General features: G+C 34.1%; 1 protein-coding gene across 5 annotated transcripts in view; it reads right to left on the reverse strand.

Annotated features, from left to right (window-relative positions):
• The window catches only part of TDRD3 (tudor domain containing 3), a 104,379-nt gene that overhangs the window by 16,307 nt on the left and 75,663 nt on the right, over positions 1-12,409 (reverse strand). For all 5 annotated transcript variants that reach the window (NM_001030822.2, NM_001397209.1, XM_046941378.1 and 2 more), the window contains exons 11-12: positions 8,277-9,115; positions 6,286-6,411 (exon numbers count right to left, since the gene is read on the reverse strand). In NM_001030822.2, coding sequence (NP_001025993.2) covers positions 6,286-6,411; positions 8,277-9,115 — 965 coding nt within the window. The remainder of the gene's footprint in view (positions 1-6,285; positions 6,412-8,276; positions 9,116-12,409) is intronic.

The raw sequence follows: 12,409 nt of genomic DNA on the forward strand, positions 1-12,409 counted from the left end.
TACAGACAAAAAATGGAAAGCCATTGTTTTATGCCCACTTAGTGCAAATTATCTCCTCTCAACTGAAATTTGCCTGCTTTTAGTTTATTAAAAACTAAACTGAGCTTCCTTAATCACCTTTAAACATCCGTTATTACATTTCAGCTGTGGGCCTGTAACTTTCAAGGGAAAAATTAACCTAAGTTGTAAACATCCATCTGTATTCCAACACATACACAGGAAACTAAAGTCTGAAAAATGATCTAGTTTCTCAGTGGGCAGAGGTGCTAAGGAAAAATACTATTGATTCATCACGACAAATGTTTTCCATAATGCTTGTCTTTGAATTTAATACAAAATTCTATGTATGAAAGTAAAAAAAAAACCCAAAAACTTAAAAGAAGCCTAAGGTTTACTAAGTTCTGTCTCAGTCTAAAAGGGTAATGGAAACTGAAGTCCATGTATTACATATTTGTAATCAGGCATCATCATCAGGCATATCACTACAAAACAAAAAACTAAATCTAAAATGCTTTAGTAAAGGAGATAAGAAAAAACTTTTGTGAAAACCAAGTTAATAACTTTTTAGATAGAAAAGAATTTATAAATAAGCAACACCACAACTCGGATAAAGAGTAGTCCAAAATACTCAAAAATAGAGTCTCCACAGTCTATAAGTAATTACAACCTGGAAAATGATTATAGCAATTTTCTTGCAGAACAGAAGCCAAACAACCAGAAATATTAACTTGTTCTGCTACTACTATGGGCAATTTCTCCACAGTAATCTTAGAATTAGTTGGTACAATTCTCTTTTAATGTCCTCATTTTCACAGTAGTCAATGAGGACAGAAGCTAGATAAGGGATCCAACCGAGACATTTACCTACTACTTTTACTTAATTACTTACATAGAAAAACTTCCTGCTTGACTCAAAACTAATAAATAAATAAAATAAAATAAAATAAAAAATTATAGTGTGATGCTAAGACTGTTCAGACCTCAGAGCCACAGCAAATGGCACCTAGTTCTTAAAATAAATATTTCACTGATATTAATCAAGAAACTAGAATGGATTCAAAAATTCCATAAAACAGCAGAAGTCTTCTCTATCTTAAACACATAGCTGTAACCCTTTACCATTTAGTATTTTTAACATGGCTAGATGAAGGCTTCCAACACCTTCATAATGCTGATATAACCTTACTTCTTCACTTACCTGAAATGGGGGATGGGTATGAGAAGGTCTGAAATTACTGTTTGATTTATGAGAATTCAATACCTTTAAAAATGCAGCTCTGTGAGCTACAATAAACAACATTATGAAATTTAAGGACTCAACATAACAATAAAATAAAAATATAAAAATAAAAGATAAAATGTCTGCCAAAATGAACGATTGGTAGATCAAGACTCCCTGCTATTTTGTTTCCTCAATGCCTTCCTTATTGAAGGGTCCAAAACGGGTGAATTGCAAAGCCTCCACAGAATAACAGATTGCAGAATAACTGGAATTATATATACTTTCAGTTTTATTTACATACAAATAATTTTATTATAATTTAAATAAATAAATCATAAATTATTTATATTATATATAATTCATTTTGCCTTTTTATGTCTTTAAGCAGAAACATGGTGCAAGTTTCAGGAAGAGAAATTAAGCTAAACTACAGACTTCACTTTACAATTACCATTTTTAAGTGAAAAACTATAAATCCAGCTCTAGCTTCTTTTGAGAACAGTCAGAATAAGGCCATAATATACATAGTAGGGGAAAACTGCAATCTTTATTTCCTTCATACAACCATAGAAAATGATAAAAGAAGTGTAATCACAGTATAAATAGAGGAAGATGGCCTATCAAATGGAGGAACACGGCTCTGCAAAAGGAAAAGCAAGGACTTGGTTTGAGAAAAAAAAGTCACAACGTAAGCACTTAGGCTATATATTTTTTGTAAATTCACTGAGGAAAAAAATCCTACAAGTGAGAGAATAAAATTAAGACTTTAGTTTAAAAGTATTATCTTGAGTTTATTTTTTTTTCCACTGAACAGATTATTTAAGTAAGTCAGGAATAGCCTTAATGTTGTTTTTAGTGCTTTTCAGTTGTTATTATAATCTTACATCTTTTATAAGTAAAAAAAAAAAAAAAAAAAAACCACAAAGAAGAAAAAAAGAAAAATACGTAGTTCTTATTTCTACTATGGCTTTTTGGTGAATTTTGTTGTTGGGATTATATTATTTTCATTAAATGACTCCTACTACATTGAGGGAAGTAGAAGAATAAAGTGTTGCAGTGTTACACACAAGGCAGTAAAAAACTCTAAAACAGTGGAATCCAAACATAACTTTATTGTTGAAAATATTTTTGAATTGCATGTCTCAGATTCATTTTGCAAGCACTAAGTAAAAATAACGGTTTTAATGTTCTTACATGTATTTATATGGCTACTGAACATTATTATTGAAAAAAAAAACCCACTAACTTTTTGATTTATCTTATGAAAAATACCTATTTACTTTCTATTCTTCCAGCAGTCAGGAAGATAAATAGCAGCACATTAGCTGGCAAAGGGACTGAAAACTTGTAAGGACTCAGCAAACGGGGTGACAGACAGTATACAAATAATTATCAAGGAGTCTTAAAATCACCTAGTAATACGTCTTCTGTTAGAGTGGAAAACTCATTGTTATCCTGGTAATGTCAGGCAACCTGACCCTACATTCAAGGGAAAAGAAAAAAAAAAATAAGAAGAATGTGTATTCTTGCAATAATGTAGTCCATCTCAATGTTATAGTCAGTGTGAGTAGAGCAGAATGTTAACCATCTATAAATAAAGAGGAAGTTATATTAATTTCCTACTAAAATTACTAAAAAGATTGTTGATCATTAATTATGTAAAGGTTGCCAAAAGTATACCAGAAGCCCAGGTGTCAGGTGGTTAAATATTTTCTTAAAATGTCATTGTGATGTTTTGGCTGCTTTTTCATTTGACTTGTTGAGCGTTTTTTTTTTTCCTCCTATCCAGTGGACAAATTTCAACAGCTTAAATTTGTTAGATAAAAACTCAATTCTATATGAGTTCTAAAAAGTATCTTGGAGAAAACAGTAAAGAAGAAGCTAAAACTGAGACTAAATACATGCTTTTAAGTCAACTCACTAATGCTTTCCTTATTGTCAACAATTTATTACAAAAAAAAAAAAAAGCTTTGGAAAATTAGGACATCAGAAGTCACACACTATGTATTTCTACATTAATAACAACAGGTCTTCAATACAAACGGCTAAGAAGGACTTAGCTCACTGCAGTCACCTGAAAGTACTGAAATAAAACTCAGCATAATGCTTCTTAAAGAGGGAGGGGAAAAAAAAAAAAAAGATTGGAACAAGGTCATTGTTGCTGACAATGTTCACCAAAGAAAATTAATTAGTGAATTCAGTTTAAACTTTGTTTTGTTCTCTTGTAAAGAGGAAATATCATGAAGTTAATTCTTTGTCATAAGATTTACGTAGTTATTGAGCAGCACGAGAACTGTTTTGCATTTGTGTGTGCTGTCTAGTTTCAAGACATTAACATGAATACCAACACACAGAAAAATTACCAACCGTGTTCAGCTTAGAAGACAATCTTGAATATCACGTGATCAAAAATTGCAAGCACAGAATGAAAACTACACATAACACCTAAAAACATAAAAGGGATGAGTAATATTCTAACTAGCTTTCCCCTACAAAATTCCTGTAGGTGCAAGGAACTTTAAGCAACAAAGCAGAAAGGAAGTCAGAAAGAAAACACAAAACTTCTGCTTACTGTTTACTGTTAAGATGATGGTTGACATTTTTGTCACATAACTTTAATGATCTACACTTTGTTGTCTGACTCTAAACTATTAATCTAAGCTCTCTTGACAGAGAAAAAACCTTGAGAAAGATATCCCTTATTTCTAAATAGACTGAAAGACTTTATTTCTCCTGAGTAACAACTGAAAAAGCCTTGATGACTAGATCAAGATGCAGCATTACGTTATCATTATGTTATTTCAGTGGCAGAATCTTCTCTCCATACATTCTCCCACCACCCTGTGTGAGCTTTAAGAAACTCTAAAATAAAAATAAGGCTGAGGAGAAAGCATTCAGTCTGTTTCAGCTCATCCTGTGGCTATGAGACTGATGATCCAACATGGAAGGGAGAGAGAACAAAAGGAACAGTTGATTAAATACTGGCAGTAAGAGGAAGAAAGGCCACTGCTTCACATTGGCACCTCACTATCAGATCAACTTAGTCTTAACACCAGGCCAAGTTCTTGTGCTGCATTAAGCAAGGTATTACCAGCAGCAAGAAAGTGATTTTTCCCCTCTATTTAGCACTGGTAAGGCAACACCTGGAGTGCTGCATCCAGTTCTGGGCTCCTCAGTACAAGAGAGACTCCAGCTCAGGACCATGAAGTTGATGATGGGACAGGAGTACCTCTCCTGTGAGGAGAGGCTGAGAGAACTGGGCCTGTTCAGCCTCAATAAGAAGAGGCTTCGGGGAGAGCTAATCAGTGTATATATACAGGTACTTGAAGGTAGGGTGCAATAAGGACAGAGCCAGGCTCTTTTCAGTGATGCCTAGTGCCAGGACAAGAGGCAGTGGGCACAAACTGAAATGTGGTAGGCTCCGAGCATTAGAAAACACTTCCCTGTATGGGTTGAAAAGCACAGGCACATGTTGGTCTAGAAGGGTTGCACAGTCTCTCTCCTTGGAAATATTCATTTGAACATGGTCCTGGGCAACCTGCTTTAGGTTTCTATTGTTGAGCATCTGATTTGACCACATGACCTCCAAAGGTTCCTTCCAACCTCAAGAATTGTGTGTGATTCTGCATCTATGTGAAGAGAAGGTTTATTAACAACCTAGAAATAAGATCAAAATAAGATCATACAGTAGGAAACACTGTACCACTGCAATTCAACTAGTGGGATAAAAAGAAAATGTTAATTTCCATGGGCTGCCATGAATCACCTCAGAAGTGCTTCAGAGACTCTTCTAAGTACAAAAAGGCCATCTCAGAGGCCATAAGGGCATCTGAGAGTTACAAGCAACAAAATAAATTAAAAGACCACTGGCAGAAAACAGTAGTTGACTGTTAACAGCCTCTGCAGCAGTACTAACATGGCTATATGACCCAGAGGTAAGAAAACAAAAAAAAAACACTGTCAGCTCGTCATTAAGGAATCAAAGCACAAATACGTATACTTTTTGTGCATCTTTCTATCATGAGTAAACAGCAAGTGACTGCAATCCTGTTTCTTTTGCTTGTTTTTTAAACCAAAATGTACTTCTACTGTTGTAGTAGGCGTCTTGCGGGGGCATGGGATGTACGGGACAGGCCTCTCCCTAAGCATAGAGAGACAGTGCTATCGTGCTGACCTTGATGCGGAGAAAACAGGAGAAGAAGGATGAGAAAAGAATGTGGAAATGACCAAATACGGCACAATGTTATCTGGTGTGAACCAATCAGGGTGGGACATGACAGCACGGTTATGTAGGTTAAAATGTATATAAGCTGTGTTTAGTAGTGAATAAACGCCATTTTGCTGCTCATCATATTGGTGTGTGTCTGCAGTCATTTGGCCCTGATCAGGTTATTGGTCAGTGAGCGCAGAGGGCTAACACAGGTGGCTAACATCATTGTTGTAGAAAGCAACATTCTACTTCCATGATATTCAAAAATAAAGCTCCTTGAAATTCAGCTACCATAAGGCTAATACATTCTAAATCTTGTAATGCAGACTTCAAGGCATAAACCTCCCCCTTAATATTCACCAAAGAATTAGTTGAAAAAAATAAAATCACGATACAAAATAAAATTATTCAAACAGATGTATTTGTTTAGTCATACATTCACACGCAGTATAAGCCCTCAGGATATATATTAAAAAGATTGCTTACTAACCTTTACAGAAGAAAATGCAATGTACATGAAATAAAACAATAATAATCTGTGTTTAATAAAGTAAGTTCAACTTTTGGAGAGAAAAAAATGCATAAAGCCGTTTAGCTGAAAGGTCAATTAAAGTATTCATTTCAAAACAATACAATTTAAATTTATTACATATAAAGAACACTACATGATAATACATTTAGGATCATTAAGCAGATTCATATAGATAACTAAAAGAGTCATTTCTTAACTATTTTTCTACATGTTCAACTACCACTCTTTGCAGGAGTAGGCATTCATTTGCCAAGTTACAGTGGTACAGTTTGTTACAGACTATGTAATTTATATCTTTGTATACAAGTTGCTATCACATACCCAGGTGTCTGCATGAATAGGCCTGATGTTGCTGAGAAGCACCTCTTCATAATTTCCATAGTCAGAGAATTTAACAACTGCAGTCATTCCAGAAGAATGGAGAGCTTCAACTTCTGCACGGTAGAACTTAAAAGAGAAATTTTCAAAGGTCATAAAATACTACCTGATGTGCCAAAAACAGCTTGAAAACAATGTCTTCATTTTTACTCTCCTCCCCATTCTTGTTCTTGGTCAGCATTAAATTTTCAGTTAAATTTGTAGCAGATAATTGTATATTAAACTTCAGTCCCATGACTGAAAGGTTGTGGCTGTATGTATTTAGAATACTCACTGAAAATATATGCTACTTAGGACATTAGACTGAACATTTAAAAGATCTGTTTTCAAAGACAAATTAATCATTAACACAAACGATGTTGTATATAAGAAATACTAATGCAAGACTTTCTTTTAATTATTATTACTGTTTAAATATATGTCTGATAGGCACTTACTTGCACACATATAATATGTAACTTTTACCACTTACTAAAATATAATCCTTCAAAAATTCTTCCTCTTTTCAGCACTCTCTTTTTGTCATTTATGCAAAGAAATCAACTGTTTTTGAAGATATCTTTCTTACAGAACACAAAGAAATCATTTTCACCTAACATGATTAAAACTAAATACTATATTTTATCATTCTATTTTAAAATTATCCTAGATGCGAGCAGCAGCATTTGTTGTAACTATTTAAAAGAAAACAACCATCATCAAAACACATTGAATACTTTCCAGGCAGCAGTGTCATATCTGCTTATTTTGCAAGTTTCATGCTTTTTAGTATTTCAACAACATATCTCATAGTGACACATAGCGCTTCTCAAGACAGGAAATAATTCCTTAATATGCCATTATATTTCAAATGAATCCTTCCATCCAAGATATATATTCATATTTAAGCACCAACTCACTACATGTTACTGCTATCAAAAATTTTGCATGACATATCTGAGTCAAATAAAAGAGAGAAATAAAGTGACACTGCTGAGCTAACAGTATCTACATCCTGTAAAAAAAAAAAAAGAAAAAAAAAAGGGAACAAGGAAATAAAAAACTTTAATAGCATAAACTTAAATAGCAAAGAAAAAAATGACAGAAACAGTGGGAATAAAGCCTATTCAAAGAACAGTAATATTTAAGGTCACCAGAAAGGTTCAAAAACCCAAAGAAACAACTAGAAGTGCACACAGAATACCTAAACAGAAGATAACAAAATCATCTTTTTTTTTTTTTTTTTGCCTAAAGCAAAGGATCAAAGGAAAGTCTCTTGTCATAAAAGAAATCTTATTAATTGGAAGAGGAAGTATTTAAGCTTTGAAAAAATCAGTAAAACAGAACTGTCGTGCACCATACTTTGTTTGTTCCACAACTTCTTCAGCTAAAAGACTACTATTAATAGTAAAAAGCAATCTTTTTGCAATGACTGAAATAAGAGAAGAATCTGTTTTTAACTGTCCCATCCCTGCAGACTCTGGTCTTCTCTTGTACTAGTGAAGGCTACGCTATGTCTTATTCTAGTAAAAGGTATTACACATCTATAGTTAGACTACTCTGGATAATAGAGCATCCTGGTCTTATTCCTTAGAAAGTAACAAGGGCACCTAGACGCATTTAATTCCTTCAAATTTTAAACACTTACATGAAATATGTTTCAGTCAGGAACCTAGTTATCCCATATGAGGGAAACGGACACTGTCAAGATGATCTGAGTCATGTACTTTCAAGAAATTAATACAATCTACGTATCTCCTTTTAAAACAAACAAACAAACAAACAAAAAACAACAGCAACAAAAAAACAGTAGAACAAGAAGCCAGCCACAAAGCACAGTATAAATCTATGAACAAAGCCCTTTATCTTTGTGCTGGTGTGCTAAATCTCTCTCAAGTATATAAGAAAGCATCAAAATTTTAATTTGAATTACTCAATATTTGGCAAACGCATACCTTGTTGTCTTCCCAATAAAGAGCAAAACATTCATCCCCAGGTCTCCAGGTTTTTCCATACTCTGCATGAATCGATGGTTCCATTATTTTCTCTGGTTTGATGGGCCCAGATCTCCTTTTGGGTCCAGTGTTGTAGTACAAAATTTTGTCATCATAAGATGGAATCACAGTAGGTCCTGACAATTTGATAGGCCCTACTCGTCGTCCTTTCTGATGATGTTCAGTATCTCCATTCGGAATAGAATTAAAATTATCAGTTCTACAAGGGTTTTGGTAATCATTATTCACACCAAAATGTTGCTCACTTTTTACCATAAAGGTTTCATTACTTATTGTACGTGCTTTCCTATCGCAAAAATTTTCAGAATTGTGTACTTGATTTTCCCTTTTCCCACGTTTCTGGTTATTGTTGTCTGTAGCATCTTGAGCAGCAGAGTTCTCCTTGAATTCTGTGAAAGACACCCCTTTTCCTATTCTGTTTTGCATATTATTATCCCTTTTTTTAAAGGAAATATCACTCTGGTGAGCAGCTATGGGATAACCCAAATCCTTTGGCCTGTCATTTCTAGGATAATGTCTGTCACTTTTAATTTTCTCATCTGTCCAATGTTCTAAAGAGTTGTGTCTTTCAGGACCTCTGTTTCTTGGTAATCCCCCACTTTCCAAAGCCTGCCTTGAATTCTGAATATCTCTTTGAAAACGAGGGGGCTTCTCATTCCTTGGTTGTCTCATGTCATTGCGAGAAATATGCCTTGAATGATTCTCTTTGATGCCATTCTGTTCTGTATTCATAACTTTGGGCTGTACTTGATGTGGTGGTTGAAATTGCAATTTTGGTTCTATAAAGAGAAAAAAATAATGATTATATATACAATATAGAAATAGTGGATCAGATCCTAAATGATAAAGAGAGTATTATTCAGAAAAGCAAGTAGCATTTACTTCTGAGATAAATAAATGAAACTGACTGTTGAGGTTTAGCAGACATTCGAACTGCAATTACTGGTTGATAGAAACATACACACTTGTCTTGGTGGTACTTAAATTAGATATTATTAAATGAGTAACAATCATTTAAGACAGACAAATAGAATTCTGATGTGAAGAAAGGAAGAGGCAGGAAAACGAGGAGAAAAAAGGAATAGTTGTCATCTGAAAATTTTAATTCAGTAAAAATAAGTTGCTAACAGCTGTTCAGCATTAACATAAGGGCAAGAGGTAGAATTGATAAAATGAACTAGAGCTAATGGGAATAGCAAAAAAATTCCAGAATTCTGAAAACTGTGATCAATGAGCCATAGCAGGAACTATTCAAGTGCAACCTTTAAAATATTCAGTCAGAATTCTAACTGATGGTAAGTGGAACAAAATTATCCTGCACTTAATGAGAAGGAGTAAATTTTCTATTGCACTGTGGGATGGGAGAAGATCATGTAGTTCTGTGGAACTTATTGTGGATTTTTTTATTTTATTTTTAGGCAAATGTGAAATGTTTTAACTTTTTATGAAACATTTCATCGAGATGAATCTAAGAGGAACAAGCACAAGAAACAAATGAGCTAAAACATGACACTCATGACAGAAGAGGCTGTTATTGATACCATTGAATTCCATTTCAAAATTAATGACAAGGGGAATGATCTCTGGGCAGACAGTTAAGAATAACACAAGAGCAAGAAAAACTCTGCCAAGGAAACGTTTATAAACCTTTCTATTTGGTCAGCACATCCTTTTGTCATGCACCTCTGCAGACAACAAGTATTCCTGCATCCAGGAACAAAACAGTAACCTGTTTTACCTAACCAGTAAGTTAGGTGGGATGCTGGTATCTGGTGTAAGGGGAGGCAAGAGTTCACAGGACAGCAATGTTATACAGCACCATTCAAACCACTACGAAAGTATCCATAATTACAGACAATATCTGAAGAAGAAAATGATAAATGAGTTTGCTCAGAAAAGTGAAAAAGCAGTCTGGGAAAGCAGTTTTTAATCAGATACTACTAAAGTGCAATTCACACAGCTAATATCGCTGATGGATAACATACAGATAATTACATTTTATAAATATCTATTAGGAAAGCAAATTTTGATAGCTCTCTGCATAGCAAGAAAGGCTTATTATGCAACAGTTAGAAACTGAGTGTAGAAAAATCAGTCTAGAAATTAAAGACCTTTTTTTTTTAATGCTGGTCATTAATTGTTGAAGCAATTAACCTTGGAATAGAATTATTTCACCTCCTTTAAATCCAAGCTGAACATTTAAATTTGTATTTCAGTCAAAGCCTAACTGTTGCTGCAAGAAACAGAGACTACAGCCTGTGACTTGCTCCCACCTCCAAAGTTCTTTTTAAAAGACTACCTAGATGTGCCACCTCACACTTGCTTTTTCTGTGATCTCGTTGTTTTTGTAATTTGTTGCTCAGGAGACTCATTTTAACAGCAAGAGCATGAAACATGCACCAGAAGCTCAGCATGTCCATTTGGAAGACTGAAGAAGCAATTCTGCACAATCTGAAACTGAAGGTATTTGGGCTTGGGTCAATGCTGCAATCAAAAGTATCATTATGTTTATCACCAACTCTCCTACCTAATAATTAAAAAAACAGCAGTTGTTAAATTTCATCTTTTCTTGAATCTTTTAAAGGTGTAGGTATCTGCATGTTTTTTGTGACTTTGGATTTTGAGAAGATAGAAGCATCAGCTTGTTCTCACTCTAAGAACCAAAGAGAGGTACAGCACGAAAACATGCCTGGTCCTCAGCAATGTTATATTCTTCCTTAATTTAGTAAGAGCTCTTGATACTCTTTTGTTCTCTGAAAGTTCCTGTGTTTACATATTATTTAATCTGGCAAAGATGGATGAACTGTTCCTCCTAACCAAAGAAAAACAAGAAGATTAATAGAAAAATCATTGTGTTCAGTAGCAGAAATAATTTAAGGGCAAACAAGGGAAGACAGCTTCCAGAAATTTTGTCAACTATTTCTGTTATCTCTCACAGTCAGCAGGCCTCTCTGTACAACCCAAACTGAAGCTACTTAATTTCAACACAAATATTTTCAAAAGGTGGCACCAACCATTCACAGCTAAAAATAAATAATACATAAATCTGTGGTATTAAACTGTTGTGGTTCTTCTTGGTTTGTTATGTTTTGGTGTTTATTTTTTTTAGAATTCTTTGCATTTCACTTAAATAACAAAATATTATGTTTAACAATTAAGGAATTAGTAGTTCATGCAAGAGTCTAACCCATACTTTTGACAGCACTAGTTACTTAGAAGTAAAAAAAAAAAATAGTTCAATAACTGAAAAAATGAGAAGTAAAAAAGCCCACAAGATAGCATGGTACAAAAGACTAACACACCGTAATTTAAATTCTTTGTGTGTGTTAAATAACTAAGCAAATAGATAACTATTTTAACTCATATATATTTTTCTGCTTGGTCTAAAGTAAATTAGAGGAAACTTAAAAAGCAATGACAACAAATTGAGCAACTTTGGTTTGTAGTATCACAGAATGGCATGGTAGGAAAGGATCTTAAAAACCATCTAGGTCCAATCTCTGCCATAGACAGGGTTGCCACCCTGTAGATCAGGCTGCATAGGGCACCATTCTACTTGGCCTTGAACACCTCCACAGATGGAGCATCCACAACTTCTCTCAGCAATCTGTTCCAGTGCCTCAAGACCCCCCTTCTTTTAGTTTAAAACTGTTTTCCTTGTCTTATTGCTACCTGTCCATGCATCCATTCACAAACAGAAATACCTAGCTTGGTAACTGCAGATTCAGAAGTGATTTTAGAAGTTCTCAACAATGAGTAGTACTGAGATTTCAGACAGAATTAGAAACACTAAAGCATGGAAAGATGCACAAAGAAAAGTAAATCAATGCTCTCTGTGACACCATTTTTCTCTCTAGATCAAATAAACTATTTTAGAATAAAAAATGATGCTGCAAAGACTTCAAAAAAAAAAAAATTATCCCAGTTCAGAAAAATTGCTTTCTGTTTTTTTCTTTGTAGACACTGAACCATTTAGAAGAAATTAATATCTGCCTGAAGAGTACAGAAACCTAACACTTGTGATGATGATAAATATGGCATCCCAGGTAGGAAACTATGTGCTGGATCATATG

This window comes from Gallus gallus, chromosome 1, assembly GCF_016699485.2.
Source record: "Gallus gallus isolate bGalGal1 chromosome 1, bGalGal1.mat.broiler.GRCg7b, whole genome shotgun sequence".
In the NCBI taxonomy this organism is placed as follows: domain Eukaryota; kingdom Metazoa; phylum Chordata; class Aves; order Galliformes; family Phasianidae; genus Gallus; species Gallus gallus.